Source organism: Xenopus tropicalis, chromosome 4 (genome assembly GCF_000004195.4).
Source record: "Xenopus tropicalis strain Nigerian chromosome 4, UCB_Xtro_10.0, whole genome shotgun sequence".
Classification (NCBI taxonomy): Eukaryota; Metazoa; Chordata; class Amphibia; order Anura; family Pipidae; genus Xenopus; species Xenopus tropicalis.
The window spans coordinates 10,674,651-10,698,525 of NC_030680.2; the positions used below are offsets into that span (position 1 = coordinate 10,674,651).

At 42.7% G+C, this 23,875-nt stretch overlaps 2 protein-coding genes across 2 annotated transcripts; one reads left to right on the top strand and one right to left on the bottom strand.

Moving 5' to 3' along the window:
• The first annotated feature begins 232 nt into the window (after positions 1–232).
• On the top strand, positions 233–2,238 carry rag2 (recombination activating gene 2). Its single transcript, XM_018093263.2, has one exon. It carries the CDS (start codon positions 276–278, stop codon positions 1,836–1,838), a length of 1,563 nt encoding a protein of 520 aa, XP_017948752.2. The 5' UTR covers positions 233–275; the 3' UTR covers positions 1,839–2,238.
• A 6,535-nt stretch (positions 2,239–8,773) lies between these two features.
• On the bottom strand, positions 8,774–20,263 carry rag1 (recombination activating gene 1). The gene is made up of 2 exons (XM_002937292.4): positions 20,002–20,263; positions 8,774–13,351 (listed from the first exon to the last, which is right to left on the bottom strand). The coding sequence occupies exons 1-2, from the start codon at positions 20,228–20,230 to the stop codon at positions 10,200–10,202; spliced, it is 3,381 nt and encodes a 1,126-aa protein (XP_002937338.2). The 5' UTR covers positions 20,231–20,263; the 3' UTR covers positions 8,774–10,199.
• Positions 20,264–23,875: the final 3,612 nt, after the last annotated feature.

A 23,875-nucleotide genomic window follows, 5' to 3' on the forward strand; every position in this document is an offset into this window, starting at 1 on the left:
ACCTGCCCCTGGGTAGCAGTGGTGGAACATTGTTGGCCTGGGCTCGGGCCTGGGCAATCTGTTGGTTCTGGCCAATGCTGCTCGTTGGGCCTGTTTGGGCCTCTGTGTACGTGAAATGCCAGGGTCTATTTTGAATCCTAATCCAGGCCTGCCTGGGCCCCTCACACCGAAATGAAACTGCCTCCCCACATGGCCTGCAGATTCTGATGTCTATCTAAAAAATGTTGAGGTTCTTGATTATTTTTTTCTTTTTGCAGACCTAGACGGTTGCTGTGATGACCCTCCAGATAGTAACGCCTGGGAGTAGCACATCACTGATCCAGCCAGGATTCTCATTGCTTCATTTTGGCAGCCATGTGTTTTTCTTAGGGCAGAAAGGCTGGCCTAAACGTTCCTGCCCCACTGGGGTTTTCCTCGTAGATCTTAAAAACAATGAGTTGAGACTTCGGCCCACCATATTTACCAATGATTCCTGCTATCTGCCTCCACTTAGACACCCAGCCGTGTGTAGCTTACCAGCCAGTCAAGGTGGGGAGATCACACAATACCTCATTCATGGAGGGAAGACCCCAAATAATGAGATATCGCACAAATTATACATCATGGCTATGGCATCTTCAGTCAATAGGAGATTTTCCCTCTGTTGCTCAGAAAAGGATCTAGAAGGCGATGTCCCTGAAGCTAGGTATGGTCATTCTATGAATGTAGTTTTTAGTAAGGGTAAGACTGCAGTTGTGATGTTCGGTGGAAGGTCCTATGTGCCATTAAATCAAAGAACCACAGAAAACTGGAATAATGTCATTGACTGTGAACCATTGGTTTACCTTATTGATCTCCAGTTTGGGTGTTCCACCAGTTTTAACCTTCGAGAGCTTCAGGATGGGATTTCCTTTCATGTTTCTTTAGCAAGAAATGATACAGTCTACATTTTTGGTGGTCATTCAATGGGGAATAATTTTAGGCCACCAAATGTGTACAAGATAAAAGTGGATCTGCCACTTGGAAGCCCAGCCGTGTCTTGCACAGTCATACACAACAAGCTGTCCTTCTCTAGCTCCATAGTGACCCAGACCAGCCCTGATGAGTTTGTCATTGTGGGTGGATACGAGTCTGACAGCCAGAAAAGGTTCAGTTGCAATGGCATTTTTCTAGATGATGACACCATTGACATTCAGGAAATAGAGACCCCAGAGTGGACAGGGGAAATTAAACACAGCAAGACCTGGTTTGGTGCTGATATGGGCAAAGGGGCAGTGTTATTTGGCATCCCAGTAGACAATAAGCACCAAAGCACAGACTGTAGCTTTTTCTTTTATGTACTCAATTTTGGGGATAGTGATCCTGTGGTGCAGACGTGTAGCCAGGGATCAACAGAAGAACAAGAGGATTCCATGCCTCTTGAAGACTCTGAAGAATTTACATTCAACAGGGACGGAAACCTTTTTGACGAAGATACTTACAATGAAGATGACGAAGACGACGAGTCAGAAACTGGATACTGGATCAAGTGTTGTTCTGACTGTGATATTGACATAAACACTTGGGTGCCTTTCTATTCCACAGAACTCAACAAGCCATCTATGATCTTCTGCTCCAAAGATGGTGGCCACTGGGTGCATTCACAGTGCATGGATCTGTCAGAGACCATGCTAAAATACCTGTCTGAGAACAACGTCAAGTACTTCTGCAATGACCATGTTGAGGTAGCGAGGGGGGTGCAAACGCCAGAGAAGACCCCAGCTGTAAAAAAGCCTTCAATGAAATCAGTTCGCAAGAGAACAACGATAAATAGACTTTCAACAGTCAAGAAATCTTTCCTTAGGCGCCTGTTTGAGTAAGTTGAGTATGGTACATTGCTTAGAGCAGTTCTTTTTCCACATGGTGGGCCAAATATCCAGAATAGATGCCCATGGATGTCCATTTGGACAACACTAGTGTAGCCTACATACAGTATAAAGGTTATTATTGTATAAGTAATTTTTGCCATAGTAACTTGATTCTGCCCCATATTCGCTTCTTATACAGTAGATAAATATATCATAGATAGAACCTATGTGTGTAGACAACATTTTGGACCTGGATGAACTGTAGTCCATAGCAATTTGCTTGGCATTGCATTTACGTCTTAGCAGATATAGGAGGAACAGTTGGCTGGAAGCTTGACCACGTGCAGAGGCTACAAGCCCAGAATCTGTGTAGATATTTATTATTTTTGCTTTTTGGACCTTTTGGAATTTGTTGGGGGGGGGGGGATCTGAATAAAATGAATTGTGTGTGTAAACAAGAATTCTGTGTGTTTATGGGTCTCATAGTGTTTTTGCATAGTGACTTGAACATATTCAAGAGTGATGATTCCAAAATAAAGATAGGAAGGTCCACTGGGGTTCTGGGTGTTTTGGGTATGGGAGGAGCTTCAAGTAGTATAATCTTGTGCTATGGCTGCTGTAACTCCAGATACATTCAGCAGCTCTGTTGTTAGGTGTAGCCTGGACCTTTATCTACATTTATCACTAACTAATCAGTTAACATTTGCCAGTAAAGTAGAATTGTTAGGACTGTAGAAAAAATAGTATGTTGTCCATTTTATAAATAATACAGTATATACAAAGTTTCTCTCAGGGATGCCCAACCGGAGCAGGACCCAGTGAAAACAAAGACATTGTCCACCAAATGGTGAAGAAGTTAAGTGATAGGTGTGGATACAACAAGATCCCAAATACACCAAGTGGGTCACTTGCAAGTATAGTTACCCATAGAAACCAATCAGATCTTTGCTTTCATTTTCTTACATGTACTGGCCTGGCCAAATCTAATTACTGATTAGCTATTGGAAATGTACAACTTAAGGTAGTATATAAGCCTTTTAGACTGGCATGGGATCTATTACACAGACAGTGCTCAATTATGGCCATTTCCCATAGTGTCCTATTTACATTAATAATACAGGTATATGATCTATTATTCAGAATGCTTGGGACATGGAGTTTTTCAGATAACAGATCTTTCCATAATATCGATCTCCATACCTTAAGCCAGCTAAAAATCTTTAAAACATGAAATAAACCCAATAGGATCGTTTTGCCATTTAGCTACCATAAAGTAGAAGGTACTCTTTTATTATTACAAATTAAAAGGGAATCATTTAGAATTAGGGTAGGGGTTGCAGTGTGTGCTGGGCTTCTCCAAAGATTTTTTTATGAGGGGGGTCCCAGTGTTATTTAGTAATACCATTGTGTGCAGGGTCAGACTGCGGGGTGCAGGGCCCACCGGGGCTTCCGCCCCAGGGGCCCCTTACCCCCCAAGGTGCCCTACTAGCCACACCCCCTGACACCCACCCAACATCCTGACAATGTATCAGGGGAGGACACCAGCGTTTTTTTTCGCAGTATCCTGGCAGCCCAGTCTGACCCTGATTGTGTGCACTTCACATTCTAGAAAGTCAGTTTATCTTGAAGACCCAACAAAACCCAGATATTAAATCCCATATCTGTATGTGCTTTTCATTCCCCACTTTCCTTTAGTACAGGTATACTGGGACCAAGGTTATTCCAGATAAGAGGCCTTTCTCTAATTTGGATCTCCATACCTTAAGTCTACTAAAAAATCAATAAAACGTTAATTAAACCCAATAGGGCTGTTCTGCCCCCAATAAGGGGTAATTATATCTTAGTTGGGATCAAGTACAGATACTGTTTTATTATTACAGAGAAAGGGGAATCATTTAACCATTAAATAAACCCAATAGGGCTGTTCTGCCCCCAATAAAGGGTAATTATATCTTAGTTGGGATCAAGTACAGGTACTGTTTTATTATTACAGAGAAAAGGGAATCATTTAACCATTAAATAAACCCAATAGGGCTGTTCTGCCCCCAATAAGGGGTAATTATATCTTAGTTGGGATCAAGTACAGGTACTGTTTTATTATTACAGAGAAAAGGGAATCATTTAACCATTAAATAAACCCAATAGGGCTGTTCTGCCCCCAATAAGGGGTAATTATATCTTAGTTGGGATCAAGTACAGGTACTGTTTTATTATTACAGAGAAAAGGGAATCATTTAACCATTAAATAAACCCAATAGGGCTGTTCTGCCCCCAATAAGGGGTAATTATATCTTAGTTGGGATCAAGTACAGGTACTGTTTTATTATTACAGAGAAAAGGGAATCATTTAACCATTAAATAAACCCAATAGGGCTGTTCTGCCCCCAATAAGGGGTAATTATATCTTAGTTGGGATCAAGTACAGGTACTGTTTTATTATTACAGAGAAAAGGGAATCAATTTTAAAAATCTGAATTATTTGAATAAAATGGAATCTATGAGAGACAGGCTTTCCGTAATTCCGCTTTCTGGATAATGGGTTTCCGGATAACAGATCCCATACCTGTTCATGTAAATGTGTGACACAATACAAGTACAAATTCAAATATATTCAAATATTTATTGAAAAAAAACCAACATGCAACAACCTTGCAATAACAAATACAGTTAGACAACATTTCATAGTGAGATTGTGCTCTGTCTCAGCAAGAAATCATGAAAGATTTAATGAAAGTTTGCCATACTGCATTCTGGAGCATTATAAATCATCAGCGTTTTCACAGTTTTGACAAAATCATCAAACACTTTTTTACTGGTAATTTGGATCTCCATACTTACTAAGTCTACTAAAAAATGTATTTATTTAAACCCAATAGGATTGTTTTGCCTCCAATAAGAATTTATTGTACCTTAAATGGGATCAAGTACAGGTACTGTTTTATTATTACAGAGAAAAGGGAATCATTTAACCATTAAATAAACCCAATAGGGCTGTTCTGCCCCCAATAAGGGGTAATTATATCTTAGTTGGGATCAAGTACAGGTACTGTTTTATTATTACAGGGAAAAGGGAATCATTTAACCATTAAATAAACCCAATAGGGCTGTTCTGCCCCCAATAAGGGGTAATTATATCTTAGTTGGGATCAAGTACAGGTACTGTTTTATTATTACAGGGAAAAGGGAATCATTTAACCATTAAATAAACCCAATAGGGCTGTTCTGCCCCAATAAGGGGTAATTATATCTTAGTTGGGATCAAGTGCAGGTACTGTTTTATTATTACAGAGAAAAGGGAATCATTTAACCATTAAATAAACCCAATAGGGCTGTTCTGCCCCCAATAAGGGGTAATTATATCTTAGTTGGGATCAAGTACAGGTACTGTTTTATTATTACAGGGAAAAGGGAATCATTTAACCATTAAATAAACCCAATAGGACTGTTCTGCCCCAATAAGGGGTAATTATATCTTAGTTGGGATCAAGTACAGGTACTGTTTTATTATTACAGGGAAAAGGGAATCATTTAACCATTAAATAAACCCAATAGGGCTGTTCTGCCCCAATAAGGGGTAATTATATCTTAGTTGGGATCAAGTGCAGGTACTGTTTTATTATTACAGAGAAAAGGGAATCATTTAACCATTAAATAAACCCAATAGGGCTGTTCTGCCCCCAATAAGGGGTAATTATATCTTAGTTGGGATCAAGTACAGGTACTGTTTTATTATTACAGAGAAAAGGGAATCATTTAACCATTAAATAAACCCAATAGGGCTGTTCTGCCCCCAATAAGGGGTAATTATATCTTAGTTGGGATCAAGTACAGGTACTGTTTTATTATTACAGAGAAAAGGGAATCATTTAACCATTAAATAAACCCAATAGGGCTGTTCTGCCCCCAATAAGGGGTAATTATATCTTAGTTGGGATCAAGTACAGGTACTGTTTTATTATTACAGAGAAAAAAATGATTAAAATGGAGTCTATGGGAGATGGCCATCCCTGAATTAGGAGCTTTCTGGATAATGGGTTTCCAGATAATGGATCTGATACCTGTTTTAAGACTTCAAATCTGTTCCCTGGTTCCTAGTGCATAGATAACAGATTCGATTCAAAGCCTAACAGATGCAGAACAAATATGAATGAAAGAAAATCACTTGCAAACTGTCTTAGGGAGAAGACACACAGAGCTACTAGTAGCAGATACCTGTTACAGCTACTAAAATAGACAATGTGGATCATTTAATGATAATTGTCTCTATGTGTGTTTTAGCAGAGGCAATTCTCAGTATTGTCTATGGCAGGGGATATTCTGGTGTTTAGTAGCCGTGACAAGCAGCTACTAAGTAACTCCGTGTGTCTTCCCCCTTACAATGTCACTGTTCACACCGTTGATCCCCAACCAGTGGTTCGGGAACAAATGTTGCCCTTAGATGTCGCTCCCAAATGGCCTCAAAGTAGCTGCTTATTTTTGAATTTCAGATGTACTGCCTTCTGTAGGTGGCCAGTCCACATAGGGGCTACCAAACAGCCAGTTAAAGCCCTTATTTAGCACCCCCAGGAACTTATTGCTGCTTCCCAACTCTTTTTGAATGTGGCTCAATAGTAAAAACAAAAGGCTGAGGACCCCTGATCTACACAATACTAAAAGGTCATTTAAAACACTACAACCCCCTTCAAAAAGGAATTATGAAACCAAATCCCTCAAAACTAGGTCTGGTTTAAACCCCTCAAAGATTTTCAATTAGAAATATAATTATAACAAGTATAAAAATAACTGGAAAAAGGTAATAGTTATATCGTTCAATACCCACCAAAAGGGGGTTAAACTGCAATAATAAAACACAATTACACAATATCAAGTCTAAAATGTTTCAGGTTTATTTTAAAACTTCAACTGCTGTAAAGCAAATATTATGAATTCACGTCAATCCCCCCCAAAAATATCAAACGCAGATTCGGCTCGAGATTGGGCCAAAATTCAGCCTTTTTCAGCAGGATTCGGCCAAATCAACATTCCTGGCTGAACCGAATCCTAAAAATCACATGAAAAATTGAAATGTCTCATTCTGAAACCGCATTCAGTTCGGTATTCGGACGAATCCTTTACGAATGATTTGGGGGTTCAGCCGAATCTGAAAAAGTGGATTCAGTGCATCCCTATAAGATACTGAAACATGATATTGATCCATATAAACACATAATGAAAGCGAAAGGGTCACTTTAATATCTGTATATTTATTATATAAAAATCCCCTGAGCACATAACCATAAACGTTATAACATATATAATAATAGCCCAAAACAACCTTCAATGTAAAATAGTATATAATGCTTTTAAACGTCTTAACAACTAAAAAAAATAGTCAACCTGAGGTTATTTATCTTCTATAATATTCTCAAAATAAAGTGAAAACTTGAGGTAAGTAAAAAATTAAAGAGAAAACTTTGTTCCTCATGTTTTGGAACCCAAGGATTAAAAAGTAGAATTTAAAAAATGTTTTAGCACTCATTAGTTTTACTTAGAAAAGAAACCAAGGGGCATGTATGTCAAAGGGTGGAAATGGAATTCCCCAGAGGGAAACTCCAGAGCTTTCTATTGGCTTGCACAGGTATGGGACATGTTATCCAGAATTCTCAGGACCTGGGGTTTTCCGGATAAGGAGTCTTTCCATAATTTGGATCACCGTACCATAAGTCTACTAATAATTATTTTAAACATAAAATAAACCCAATAGGATTGTTCTGCCCCCAATAAGGGGTAATTATATCTTAGTTGGGATCAAGTACAGGTACTGTTTTATTATTACAGAGAAAAGGGAATCATTTAACCATTAAATAAACCCAATAGGGCTGTTCTGCCCCAATAAGGGGTAATTATATCTTAGTTGGGATCAAGTACAGGTACTGTTTTATTATTACAGAGAAAAGGGAATCATTTAACCATTAAATAAACCCAATAGGGCTGTTCTGCCCCAATAAGGGGTAATTATATCTTAGTTGGGATCAAGTACAGGTACTGTTTTATTATTACAGAGAAAAGGGAATCATTTAACCATTAAATAAACCCAATTGGGCTGTTCTGCCCCCAATAAGGGGTAATTATATCTTAGTTGGGATCAAGTACAGGTACTGTTTTATTATTACAGAGAAAAGGGAATCATTTAACCATTAAATAAACCCAATAGGGCTGTTCTGCCCCAATAAGGGGTAATTATATCTTAGTTGGGATCAAGTACAGGTACTGTTTTATTATTACAGAGAAAAGGGAATCATTTAACCATTAAATAAACCCAATAGGGCTGTTCTGCCCCCAATAAGGGGTAATTATATCTTAGTTGGGATCAAGTACAGGTACTGTTTTATTATTACAAAGAAAAAGGAATCATTTAACCATTAAATAAACCCAATAGGGCTGTTCTGCCCCAATAAGGGGTAATTATATCTTAGTTGGGATCAAGTACAGGTACTGTTTTATTATTAAAATGTTGTATTATTTGATTATAAAGGAGTCTGAAATGGCCTTCCCTTAATTCAAAGCTTTCTGGATAAAGGGTTTCTGAATAATGGATCCTATACCTGATTCTTAGAGGTGGTGATTTGTTTTTTTCATCCTTTGACATAATGGCACCCAAGAGTATCCCATTAAATTACAATTTCAGGCTAGATTCGTTGATGACATTCACTTCTGGAAATCCAAAGGGATTGAACAGCTGAGACGTGTTCTTGTTTATCTGCCACATAAATAATATAAGAGCATTTGCCTTAGCTGGCCAACCCTATAAGGGTGAAGACACACAGAGCTACTTAGTAGCAGCTACTTGTCACAGCTACTAAACACCATAAAATACGTTGTCATAGACAATACTGAGAATTGCCTCTGCTAAAACACACGTAGAGACAATTATCAGTAAATGATCAACATTGTCTATTTTAGTAGCTATGACAAGTAACTGCTACTAGTAGCTCTGTGTGTCTTCACCCTAAAGGACTGAAAGACAGGGAGCCGGGGCAGCTTGTTAGACTTATATGGCTATCTACAGAATGTACCAACTGTATCAACCAAAAACCATAAAGTCTACGTTTCCTTATCCACCTGTCTCTAGCCACCAACTGAAATGCAGATCAGAGTGCTGCCAGCATCTCGCAAACCACAAAATAAGTAAATACCGGTTAGGATGAGGTAGAGAATATAAAGCTTTTTTAAATGAAATAGGTTTCAACAAAAAAGAGGTAGAGTCTAAATAAATTGCAATGCTCCCAAAAACATTAAAGTCGGCTATGCAGCCAAAAGTACAGTCCTTTACACTCCAATTACAATGAACCATATAGATTAATTCTGACGTTTTACTGTTTGCATGTAGAAAGTGCTTCTATACTGGAATCTATTGATAAAGTGAATAATGAATTGTGTAAACAGGAAACTGTTCCGTGTACATTGGTGCTACATCTGAAAGCTTGGAACGTTCTAACTCGGCCCACTGCTTGAGTAAAAGATTCCCAGCCTACCCCATCATGTAAGTATGTGTCTAGACCACCACTTGATTCCCATTACTCTCCAGATCATCACTGGAACTGTGTATCATGAGTTATAGCTTGATTTGTCCTAACCACCGAACCATGGTCAGGCCATGAACAACAAAATTTCCAATATATACTCAATGGTTCCCAAACTGTGGCTATGTCCCCTTCTATGGGATGGTGGGCTCAGCCTGAAGGACAGTTAGGAACAGATTAGAATGCTCCAGATTAGAGAATCCTCTCCTAGAAACTCTTGAAACCCATCTTGGAGATCAATAATAGAATGATGTAGGGTAAATGCTTCTTTTATGTCCTACATATTCTTGGACCTATGCCTAAATGGCTGATGCAACCTTGGGACTTGGCCAAATGCTGGGCCTCAATGCAGGCTTAAAGTCTGACATCTGATACAGTATCAACAATCCTTATATCTATATTACCAAAATGTTCCTAAAGTACAACTTTCTCAAAGAATTTATTTATGTAAAATGTACATTTTCATTTAAACGATGCCATAGTGGCATTCCACACAGCTAACAATTATATTTTGAAGGCATCTTTGCCTGAATATCTTCTGCCTCTGTAGAACCACAAGGTCTTACTACCTTCAACGTTGATTGCTAATTTACATCAACCACTTTCTATACTCTGTACTATTCTCTTTCTAAACTCTGACGGCAGAGCTAGAAATAATACCAGAGCTGCCGGCATAATTGTCTTACATGGACCTCTAGCGGCCACTAGACCTGTAGGAAGGTAGCTGACCACAACTGTTTCCATTAAAACACCCATCTTTTGTATGAGTGCTACAGGAGAATACAGGAGACCAAAACTCTCTAAGCTAACCTCAGAATTCCACTGATTCTAAAGATTCCATAGAACTTTCTAACCTTTCCATTTGGTCAGGATTGTCTAGATTTACAGTGAACCCTTGGTTTTTCAGATTAATATGTGCATTCATAAATTTCTGGAGGTGTTTGGATGTATACAGCCAGTGGTGTTTCAGAACATCTTCCATTTCGTAGACCTTCGACTGCCTGGCATTCATCTTTCGGAAGCGCCTAAATAGCTTGTTCCCAGATTCGTTGCCTTCGCTGGCCCAGGCGCCAATTGAGCCATCGCGCTCTATGATTTCTGGCACGTGTGCCAGGGTTTTGTGAAAATAATTGGTGATTTTACCCTCGTATCTGTACTTGAACTTGGTGGACAGGAGCTCCGCAAAACGCTGAGAGTGAAAGCTGTATTGGCAAAGCAGTTCTGGGCACTCTTTGGCAGGGCAAGAAGAGCGCCAAACTGGTTTCATTTTGAGATATAAGTCCATAAGTTCTGTCAGTGCGGTTTGCCGTTCCTCACAGGGAACCAGTTCACACACTGCCTCCACTGTCTCTTTGCTCATGAGTTTTCTGGCAAAATTCCCATTCATTCTCATAATGGGCTTCAGGTTCATCCTCTTCCTGAGGTGCTTGTCAAGAGTGGCCTGCCACCTCTTTTTCTCTTCTTTGGTGGCGCTGAAGTTTTTATAGAACTCGCCTATTTCAAGCTGAAATATTCTGTAAAATTCGGCTGCGTTTCCAATGTCACAGTGTAGAGCATCAATGGACGGCAGGGTTTCAATAAAGGGCTTGGCAGAGACACCTTTGACCCTATCACGTAACTCATCTACTGATTCGTGGTGCGGATTGCTCCTCCACGTCTCGTAGCGCTGTAAATTCTCACCGTGGCTCCTGGTTATGGAATGGTTCACCAAGTTCTGGGAAGCTTCTAGACGGGTGGAATCGCATAATGTACAGATATAGATAGAGCCCGAGGCCTCAAGTCCTTCTACCTCTCGCACCAGCTTCTCATCATACCCAGTGCCGCGGAACATAAATTTGAAACTCCTGAGAATACCTCCAATTTCCAGCAACAGTTCAGCCGTTTTCATAGCCTCCCTTTCGGCAATGAGAGGACACAATATGGCTGTTAGGGTCTCGTGGTCAGATTCATCTGCTAGCATCAGGCAGAGAGGCTTGCAACACAGTTCAGAATTTGGCTTTGTCTCTTCGAAAATCCTAACTTGGCCACTGTTGTTGGCAACGCTGATATTCATAACAGTGAAAGAGAAACGCACGGCCTTCTCCGGAACTGCTGGGCCACTGCCATGTTTCTCACTCACATCTCCCATCCCATCACAGGACTCTTTAACCACCACTGTGAAAGGACCGCTCATGTAGTCATCTAGGCCTTGTGTCTTTAAGCCTTCAAGGATATCTTCCTCCATGTCTTTCAAAGCAGAGACAAGGGCTGCATCGTACCTAAACCTCTTGGAGATTGTATCCACCGGGTACTCGTCCACTGATCGGTTCAGCCCTGAGAGTCCATCAATAATTCCAACATCTGTTCTGGTAGAAACGTTCTTTAGAGGTGGTCTCCACTCAAAGCTATGATAACCTGGTAGAAGGGCCTTCTCTGCGTTCCTGAGAGCATGTAGAGGCTGAAAGATCTGTCTCCCAGTCGTGGCTTTAACAGTTCGGTACATCTTATGGTACTGACTGCAGCTGAGAAAAGTGTTGACTCTTATGGCAAGGCAGACAGCCGGGTGAAGTCCTGCTCCTCTTCCTTCCATGATGGCTTCCAGTTCATCGGCTTGCCTGTGCTCATTCCGTGCTCTAAGAGCCAGAAGAAAAAGTGTCAAACACACTGATTTCACATCACCTTCTTCTTCTTTATCAGCAAAAGCTTTAACTTGCATCTTAAGCTCCCTGAGACGATGTTTTTGTGCTCTCCGTGTTAAGGTGAGAAGGTGTTGCCTGGGTCTGCCGCCCTTGTTAATGTGGGCATACGCCTCCTTTCCCTTGGTTTCTTTATGCTTGGAGATATGGTGAGAATATTTCCCTAGAGGGATCTCCTCGTCACAGCCAGACACAGTGCATTTCAGCAACAAGGCATTCAGGACATTAAAGTAGGATTTAACTGGCACTGTGAGGTCTGTAGGGAAGCATGGGTACTTACATGATGGGCAGTAGCACCCCATGAGCTTTATGTATTTCAGGATGCAAATCCTACAGAAGAGATGTTTGCATGAGGTTTGCACTGGATCAGACAGAATGTGCTCACACACTTGGCAAGACATTGACTTTACAAAGTCCGATGGATAGTCCACCACCAGGAGATTGGTGTCAAGATGGATTTTCTTGCAGCTGTCCTTCATCTGGTTCAAAGCTTTACTGCTGTTCCGCTGGATTGAGTGGTTCGAGGAGGCCTTGGACTTTTTGGCAAATTCGGACCCCATTTTGCGCCTTTTCATCTTGTGTGGGTTCAGCTGGGGTGCACCCTTTCTCTTGCCCCAGGGTTTGGATGAGTGGCACACATGACAGGTGGCTGAGTGAGGCGTCCACTCCACAGCTTGGTTATGGGGAAAATACACTTCACTGGAATTGTGGCTGAACTTCTGATTCATTATAGTCCAGCAATTGTGGCAAAAGCGAGTGGGATGAATGGTATCTACATCAGCTCTCACGTCGGTCTTGAAGACCTTTAAGATGAGCTCAGGCCAAGAGGTGACTTTCTTTTCTCTTCTTCTTAGGACATCCTGAGTTTCGCTGTCCACCGGTCCATGGACGGGATAGCTCCGGTTCTGCTGATCCATTTTAAAAGAGGCGCCGCATATGCGGCAAAGTTGCTGTATGGCGGTAATGTGGGTCTCTTCTCCCAGACTTTTTAGGTCTGTCTCATTGTTGTCAACCTCATTTGATTTCTCGCTTGCTTCCTGTGGTTTGAAGTTTGAGGGTGACTGTGGTGTAGACCCCAAACTAAGATCCTCCAAAACCACAGTAGACTCAGGGGATGTCTCTTGAGAGCTGCTGTATGAGACCTCACTCCCCTCTGTTTCCTCCTCAGATGGTCTCCTCTCTAAGGATTTCACTCGAAACAGTTTGAACTTCCATTCTGAGAATTTAGTAAATGGACGGTGTATTTCGGTTGGCACATTAGGCAATGCCACCTCCATTTTCCCAGGACCTAGAAAACAAAAATCACAAAAATGTTACAAACCTATATAAAGCAGAATCAGATAATAAATCCAACAACATGATTAATGGGTCATAACAAAAAACAAAAATAATAATAATTAAATGTGTTACTAACAGTCTAGAGGTTTAATGTTACTATATTTATCAGTATCTATATATTTATCCATCTATTATTTAATCTATTAATTTTTATATTATGTATGTAAATATGCTTAACAGGTAAATATCATTAGATAATAGATAGATGATGATAGACAGACAAGACAGATAGATAGATAACCTGTAACCTTGTTATGAGCTAAAGAGCCCAACCTGAAGGCCAGTTAGGGGGAGATTTGGGGTGAGTGCTTATTTGTGCCCTGGGTACCCCTGGAACTATAGCGGGGTGACTGTTACCCCAATGTTTCTATATATCTGTAACCTTGTTATGGGCTAAGGGGGCCCAGCCTGAAGGCCAGTTAGGGGGGATTTAGGGTGAGTGCTTATTTGTGCCCTGGGTACCCCTGGAACTATAGCAGGGTGACTGTTACCCCAATGTGTCTATATATCTGTAACCTTGTTATGGGCTAAGGGGCCCAGCCTGAAGGCCAGTTAGGGGGGATTTGGGGTGAGTGCTTATTTGTGCCCTGGGTACCCCTGGAACTATAGCAGGGTGACTGTTACCCCAATGTTTCTATATATCTGTAACCTTGTTATGGGCTAAGGGGGCCCAGCCTGAAGACCAGTTAGGGGGGATTTGGGGTGAGTGCTTATCTGTGCCCTGGGTACCCCTGGAACTATAGCAGGGTGACTGTTACCCCAATGTTTCTATATATCTGTAACCTTGTTATGGGCTAAGGGGGCCCAGCCTGAAGGCCAGTTAGGGGGGGATTTGGGGTGAGTGCTTATTTGTGCCCTGGGTACCCCTGGAACTATAGCAGGGTGACTGTTACCCCAATGTGTCTATATATCTGTAACCTTGTTATGGGCTAAGGGGGCCCAGCCTGAAGGCCAGTTAGGGGGGGATTTGGGGTGAGTGCTTATTTGTGCCCTGGGTACCCCTGGAACTATAGCAGGGTGACTGTTACCCCAATGTTTCTATATATCTGTAACCTTGTTATGGGCTAAGGGGGCCCAGCCTGAAGGCCAGTTAGGGGGGGATTTGGGTTGAGTGCTTATTTGTGCCCTGGGTACCCCTGGAACTATGGCTAAGTAACTGGTACGCAAATGCTTTGTCCTACATCTGTAACCTTGTTATAAGCTATGAGTTAATGAGGCTTGAACTAAGACAACTATTAGTTAACAAGAACCCTATCTATACTGATCCCAAATAAGACAAACAAAAACAAATTGCATAATTAACCAGTTTAGTAAGTCAAGACAGTACATACAGATATAGACATGACAGATAGATGATATTCAGATAGATACAGAGATAGGCAGATATTTATCTAATATTCTGTTATCATCTCTTATCTATGAATATTTATCTAAATATCTAAATAATTGTTAACAGATAAATACTGATAAATCAGATCATAGACAGCTAAATATTTAGATCAGTATCTAATACTAAACTATCTATAATCTATAAATATATCTAAATATTCTGTGAACAGGTAAAATCATTAGATGATAGATTGACTGTGATAAACAGTCAGATGTATTAATAAATAGAAATATAAATAAATAGACAGAGAGTGATTGATAGATAGATAGATAGATAGGCAAATATTTATCTTATATTCTGTTAATTATCATCTCTTATCTGTCAATAGTTATCTAAATATTTGTTAGCAGTTAAATATTGATAATTCAGATCATAGAGATCTGAATATTTAGCATTTTTATTTAGTTTTATGTCTAAATATTCTGTGAACAGGTAAATATCATTAGATGATAGATTGATTGTGACAGACAGACAGATGTATTAATAAATGGAAATATAAATAAATAGACAGAGAGTGATGGATGGATAGATAGATAGATAGATAGATATTAGAGAGACAGATAGATAGACAAACAGATAGATGATAGATAGTTAGATAATAGATGGATAGATAGATAGATAGATAGATAGATAGATAGATAGATAGACAGACAGATAGATAGACAGACATATAGATAATAGATAGATAGATAGATAGATAATAGATGGATAGATAGAGATAGATAGACAGACAGACAGACAGACAGACAGACAGACAGACAGATAGATAGATAGATAGATAGATAGATGGATAGATAGATAGGTAGATGATAGATAGATAGATAGATGATAGATAGATAGATAGATACATAGATTGATAGATAGATAGATATTTGATAGATAGATAGACAGATAGATGGATAGACAGATAGATGGATAGATAGATAGATAATAAATGGATAGATAGATAGATAGATAGATGCTGCTGAAGCCGCCGAAGAGTAAAATGCTGCTGGGCACCAATGTATTAGGGGGGGCCACGGGGCACACTGACTTATGGGGGCACTGCTGCTGGGCACCAATGTACTAGGGGGGCTGGCTCTTGGCACCAATGTACTGGGGGGCACTGCTGCTGGGCACCAATGTACTAGCACTGCTCTTGGCACCAATGTACTAGGGGGGCACTGCTGCTGGGCACCAATGTACTAGGGGGGCACTGCTCTTGGCACCAATGTACTAGGGGGGCACTGCTGCTGGGCACAGAGTTAAATTTTTTAACATTTCTAATGGTGGTGTGCCTCATGATTTTTTTCATGAAACAAGTGTGCCTTTGCCCAAAAAAGGTTGAAAAACACTGAGATAGACGATAGATAGATAGATAGATAGATAGATAGATAGATGATAGATAGATAGATAATAGATAGATAGATAGATAGATAGATAGATAGATAGATAGATAATAGATAGATAGATAGATAGATAGATAGATAGATAGATAGATAGATAGATAGATAGATAGATGAGCTCCAGAAAGTGAACTCGTTTGTGCGCCGTTTTAAAACACGCAGATTCCTAGTACCCAGCATGTATCTGTATATTCTGTATCTGTATACTCCTTCTTAGGACCCCACACTGGAGGCCGGAACTAAGGGTCTCCAACCTTACAGTTGTTTGGCTGCTGGTCGGGCATCACTCATACATGTACCCTGAGGGGCCCCACACATGTCAGGGGTCCAGGGCTAAAAACAGCACAGGCTGTAAGTGCAAAAACATCTCTGCAAGTTACACTTATTATTATTAACCATTAACCTGCCATGAGAAAAGCTCTAAGCACACTGCTATTCAGCCTTAGGTTGATCTGAGTCTTAGGATGATCTACAGTTCCCAACACCATTACAATCATTTTTTTAAAAGCATTTATTATCATCTACATGAAAAATATATAATGACTATAAAATGAAAGCCTGTTTACTGGGTTGTCAGGGTCAGTGACCCCGACAAACAGTCAGCAAACTGTAAAAGAGACAGAAAAGGCTAATAGTTAAAAACAAAAACAAGTATAAATATTAAAGACCAACACATAGTTTTCTTAGAAAAGTTTCTATATAAAATACTAAACAGTAATTTAAAGGTGAACTTCCCCTTTAATTAGTACTGGGCAGTATTTTTTTACCATAAATCATAGAATCACACTCCACAAAACTCTGACTCCTTTGAACTGAAAGGTCTAAAAGCTAGAATCTCAGCCATAAAGCAGGGCAGGACTGCTGCTTACAATGGGGGGATCAGATAGGATCTGTGCCACTGTGACAGAATGCTCTGTTATACAGATAGCTAGAATCTCAGCCATAAAGCAGGGCAGGACTGCTGCTTACAATGGGGGGATCAGATAGGATCTGTGCCACTGTGACAGAATGCTCTGTTATACAGATAGCTAGAATCTCAGCCATAAAGCAGGGCAGGACTGCTGCTTACAATGGGGGGGGGATCAGATAGGATCTGTGCCACTGTGACAGAATGCTCTGTTATACAGATAGCTAGAATCTCAGCCATAAAGCAGGGCAGGACTGCTGCTTACAATGGGGGGATCAGATAGGATCTGTGTCACTGTGACAGAATGCTCTGTTATACAGATAGCTAGAATCTCAGCCATAAAGCAGGGCAGGACTGCTGCTTACAATGGGGGGATCAGATAGGATCTGTGCCACTGTGACAGAATGCTCTGTTATACAGATAGCTAGAATCTCAGCCATAAAGCAGGGCAGGACTGCTGCTTACAATGGGGGGATCAGATAGGATCTGTGCCACTGTGACAGAATGCTCTGTTATACAGATAGCTAGAATCTCAGCCATAAAGCAGGGCAGGACTGCTGCTTTCAATGGGGATCAGATAGGATCTGTGCCACTGTGACAGAATGCTCTGTTATACAGATAGCTAGAATCTCAGCCATAAAGCAGGGCAGGACTGCTGCTTTCAATGGGGATCAGATAGGATCTGTGCCACTGTGACAGAATGCTCTGTTATACAGATAGCTAGAATCTCAGCCATAAAGCAGGGCAGGACTGCTGCTTACAATGGGGGGGATCAGATAGGATCTGTGCCACTGTGACAGAATGCTCTGTTATACAGATAGCTAGAATCTCAGCCATAAAGCAGGGCAGGACTGCTGCTTACAATGGGGGGGTCAGATAGGATCTGTGCCACTGTGACAGAATGCTCTGTTATACAGATAGCTAGAATCTCAGCCATAAAGCAGGGCAGGACTGCTGCTTACAATGGGGGGGATCAGATAGGATCTGTGCCACTGTGACAGAATGCTCTGTTATACAGATAGCTAGAATCTCAGCCAGCCATAAAGCAGGGCAGGACTGCTGCTTACAATGGGGGGATCAGATAGGATCTGTGCCACTGTGACAGAATGCTCTGTTATACATATAGCTAGAATCTCAGCCATAAAGCAGGGCAGGACTGCTGCTTACAATGGGGATCAGATAGGATCTGTGCCACTGTGACAGAATGCTCTGTTATACAGATAGCTAGAATCTCAGCCATAAGCAGGGCAGGACTGCTGCTTACAATGGGGATCAGATAGGATCTGTGCCACTGTGACAGAATGCTCTGTTATACAGATAGCTAGAATCTCAGCCATAAAGCAGGGCAGGGCTGCTGCTTACAATGGGGGGGATCAGATAGGATCTGTGCCACTGTGACAGAATGCTCTGTTATACAGATAGCTAGAATCTCAGCCATAAAGCAGGGCTGGACTGCTGCTTACAATGGGGGGGATCAGATAGGATCTGTGCCACTGTGACAGAATGCTCTGCTATACAGATAGCTAGAATCTCAGCCATAAAGCAGGGCTGGACTGCTGCTTACAATGGGGGGGGGGGGTCAGATAGGATCTGTGCCACTGTGACAGAATGCTCTGTTATACAGATAGCTAGAATCTCAGCCATAAAGCAGGGCAGGACTGCTGCTTACAATGGGGGGATCAGATAGGATCTGTGTCACTGTGACAGAATGCTCTGTTATACAGATAGCTAGAATCTCAGCCATAAAGCAGGGCAGGACTGCTGCTTACAATGGGGGGATCAGATAGGATCTGTGCCACTGTGACAGAATGCTCTGTTATACAGATAGCTAGAATCTCAGCCATAAAGCAGGGCAGGACTGCTGCTTACAATGGGGGGGATCAGATAGGATCTGTGCCACTGTGACAGAATGCTCTGTTATACAGATAGCTAGAATCTCATCCATAAAGCAGGGCAGGACTGCTGCTTACAATGGGGGGATCAGATAGGATCTGTGCCACTGTGACAGAATGCTCTGTTATACAGATAGCTAGAATCTCAGCCATAAAGCAGGGCAGGACTGCTGCTTACAATGGGGGGATCAGATAGGATCTGTGCCACTGTGACAGAATGCTCTGTTATACAGATAGCTAGAATCTCAGCCATAAAGCAGGGCAGGACTGCTGCTTACAATGGGGGATCAGATAGGATCTGTGCCACTGTGACAGAATGCTCTGTTATACAGATAGCTAGAATCTCAGCCATAAAGCAGGGCAGGACTGCTGCTTACAATGGGGGGGATCAGATAGGATCTGTGCCACTGTGACAGAATGCTCTGTTATACAGATAGCTAGAATCTCAGCCATAAAGCAGGGCAGGACTGCTGCTTACAATGGGGGGATCAGATAGGATCTGTGCCACTGTGACAGAATGCTCTGTTATACAGATAGCTAGAATCTCAGCCATAAAGCAGGGCAGGACTGCTGCTTACAATGGGGGGGATCAGATAGGATCTGTGCCACTGTGACAGAATGCTCTGTTATACAGATAGCTAGAATCTCAGCCATAAAGCAGGGCAGGACTGCTGCTTACAATGGGGGGGGTCAGATAGGATCTGTGCCACTGTGACAGAATGCTCTGTTATACAGATAGCTAGAATCTCAGCCATAAAGCAGGGCAGGACTGCTGCTTACAATGGGGGGGATCAGATAGGATCTGTGCCACTGTGACAGAATGCTCTGTTATACAGATAGCTAGAATCTCAGCCATAAAGCAGGGCAGGACTGCTGCTTTTTCAAAAAAAGGGAAGCAGACTTAACCATTTGATTACATTTTACAAGCACAAAAGAGACTTTCATTTTATCAGCATGTAAGTAAATCCCCAGTACATAAGGCAGTGACAGGGAGCAATGGATGGAGTAGAGAGAGAGATACATTACCTGCTGTCAGGCTGTCACTGCTCAGGCTCAACAGTCTCACTGATTCCCAGCTCTGGATAATAAGCTCCCACCTTGTCTGTCTCTCAGGAGTAAATGACCCCCTATTTATAATAAAGTGCCAAATGGCGCAGCACTGCTCCTTGTCCCCAGCAGCCAATACAAATGGCCCAGTGGGGCCCACAGTGCCCCGCCCCCTCTCTGGGCCCCCTTGGGTGCACCTGGGACGCATTGTTTTGAAGGATCATTGTGGTTAACCGACAGAGCGCCGCTACCATTGCCGGGGGGGGGGGGCGGGGAGGCAGTGCGTGACCCCCACAGCTGTGTTATTCGGTGCCACTTCAAAAACACACAATGTTTTTTGTTTTTGTGGGTCAGACATTTTGTCAACAGACCCTTGAATGCCAGGACAAACAGACTTTACCCTTTCACTGCCAGCGCTACTCTTGGTTGCACAGAGGCACATTGCGGGGGCCCGTGGGGTGGCAGCACCAATAGGACCTGCACGCCCCCCCCCCCCAGTCAGACAAATCACTTTGAAATTTTAATGATATAACCAATCTGGAGTCTAAACTGTTGCTAGAGTCCTGCTTACCTTAGCAACCAGGCACTGGTTTGAATGAAACATGCCTTTGTTCCCCTTATTGCTCTATTACTGAAGTTGAGTTTATAGTAAATGATTCCTAAGGGGTCATTTGCAACCCTGGGGGGCTCTAGTGCAAGTGCACTAAGGGAAGAAAAAGCGCCCCCCTGGGGTTATTGCTCTCTGCAGGTTGCCAGGCAGTTAGTAGAAGGCCCAGACTACAGGTAGGGTTGCCACTTGGCCAGCGGTAGGACCAGCAACAAAAGGGGCGGTCTGTGACATAGGAGGGGCGGTGTGATGACAAGAAGGCGGAACTATGACATCACAGATAATAGGGTAAATTTGGGGCGAGTTCTAGGGCAAATAGTGGGTTTAAGTATATGCGCCAGGGGCATACTGTGGTGAATTGGGGGGGCAGGCAGAGTATGGCACACACAGGCAGAGTATGACTACACAAACAGCATAGGGCAGGCAGAGTATGGCACACACAGGGAACATAGGGCAGGCAGAGAATGGCACACAGGCAGCATAGGGCAGGCAGAGTATGGCACACACAGGGAACATAGGGCAGGCAGAGAATGGCACACAGGCAGCATAGGGCAGGCAGAGTATGGCACACACAGGCAGCATAGGGCAGGCAGAGTATGGCACACACAGGCAGCATAGGGCAGGCAGAGTATGGCACACACAGGCAGCATAGGGCAGGCAGAGTATGGCACACACAGGCAGGGTAGGGCAGGCAGAGTATGGCACACACAGGCAGCATAGGGCAGGCAGAGTATGGCACACACAGGCAGCATAGGGCAGGCAGAGTATGGCACACACAAGCAGCATAGGGCAGGCAGAGTATGGCACACACAGGTAGAGCAGGCAGAGAATGGCACACACAGGCAGCATAGGGCAGGCAGAGTATGGCACGGGCAGGCAGGGTAGGGCAGGCAGAGTATGGCACACACAGGCAGGGGAGGGCAGGCAGAGTATGACACACACAGGCAGCATAGGGTAGGCAGAGAATGGCACACACAGGCAGCATAGGGCAGGCAGAGTATGGCACACACAGGCAGGGTAGGGCAGGCAGAGTATGACACACACAGGCAGCATAGGGCAGGCAGAGTATGACACACACAGGCAGCATAGGGCAGGCAGAGTATGGCACACACAGGCAGGGTAGGGCAGGCAGAGTATGACACACACAGGCAGCATAGGGCAGGCAGAGTATGACACACACAGGCAGCATAGGGCAGGCAGAGTATGACATACACAGGCAGCATAGTGCAGGCAGAGTATGGCACACACAGGCAGGGTAGGGCAGGCAGAGTATGACACACACAGGCAGCATAGGGCAGGCAGAGTATGACACACACAGGCAGCATAGGGCAGGCAGAGTATGGCACACACAGGCAGGGTAGGGCAGGCAGAGTATGGCACACACAGGCAGGGTAGGGCAGGCAGAGTATGACACACACAGGCAGCATAGGGTAGGTGTTTTACTGGGTAAGCCAGTAAAATACTGTCCAAGTGGCAATCCTAACCACAGGGCTGCTGTGTCTGTCCCCTAAAATACATTGCACTGTTACTTTGGATCTGTAGGTGGGTGCATCACACTTGTCTGGATATGAGTGGATCACCCCTTGTGCATATATTGTGCAGAAGTCTTTTACAGGTGTTTCTTGATACTCCGACTCCACCTTAACCTGGCCAAGTTCCCGGTGTGAGAAAATTATTGGGCAATATCCAACCTATCATCCTACACCTGCCTCGGCCAATCTAATCTGTGACTTCTGCTTCCATCCCAGCTGTAAATTACAGTTTCATTTCTATAAAACACCATCCCCCGTATGTATTACTTGCCCAGAGGCAGTAACCCATAGCAACCAATCGGCAGGTAGCATTTACTCTTTACCTGTTTAAAAGCAAACATCTTATTGGTTGCTATGAGTTACTGCTTTTAGGCTAACTTAGTGTCTTTTATTACATATCCCCCCCATATCATTTGAGATTTTGGGACTGTCCCATTACTTAGTGTTGGGTAGAATAGACCATTTTTCTTGACAATGGGGGAGCTTTCCCCCTCCTCTCCATGCTGGCAGCACAAGGGGCTGCATCAATCATCAACACACACCTGGTGGGGGGAGTTAAGGTGGTATTATTGTGATTTGGTTATGGCATTATATCCACTAACTGGATCTGAAAAGCCCAAGTTTGCTGCAAGTTGTGCATGAATGTTTTTTGCCATTAGGAGCGACCAGCAACATGGCAGCTTCCCTTCCGGGAGGGGCTGCAGGTAATACATTGAGAAGTGAATAACACACAATGTTATGTATCACGTATGTTTATTGAACTCAGTTTAAAACATTCTCCCATATTCTCTAGAATTGTTCTGACCAGTATGATGGCATGTTGTTAGGAGCAGGGTAGTAACAAAGAGATACCATAAAACTACGGCAGCATAGGGATTCCCCTGTACTAAGCACAATTCAGCAGGAACAGCCCCCTAAGTTTGCTCATAGCCTGTACAGAGAGATACCATAAAACTATGGCAGCATAGGGATTCCCCTGTACTAAGCACAATTCAGCAGGAACAGCCCCCTAAGTTTGCTCATAGCCTGTACAGAGAGATACCATAAAACTATGGCAGCATAGGGATTCCCCTGTACTAAGCACAATTCAGCAGGAACAGCCCCCTAAGTTGCTCATAGCCTGTACAGAGAGATACCATAAAACTATGGCACATAGGGATTCCCCTGTACTAAGCACAATTCAGCAGGAACAGCCCCCTAAGTTTGCTCATAGCCTGTACAGAGAGATACCATAAAACAATGGCACATAGGGATTCCCCTGTACTAAGCACAATTCAGCAGGAACACCCCCCTAAGTTTGCTCATAGCCTGTACAGAGAGATACCATAAAACTATGGCACATAGGGATTCCCCTGTACTAAGCACAATTCAGCAGGAACAGCCCCCTAAGTTTGCTCATAGCCTGTACAGAGAGATACCATAAAACTATGGCACATAGGGATTCCCCTGTACTAAGCACAATTCAGCAGGAACAGCCCCCTAAGTTTGCTCATAGCCTGTACAGAGAGATACCATAAAACTATGGCACATAGGGATTCCCCTGTACTAAGCACAATTCAGCAGGAACAGCCCCCTAAGTTTGCTCATAGCCTGTACAGAGAGATACCATAAAACTATGGCACATAGGGATTCCCCTGTACTAAGCACAATTCAGCAGGAACAGCCCCCTAAGTCTGCTCATAGCCTGTACAGAGAGATACCATAAAACTATGGC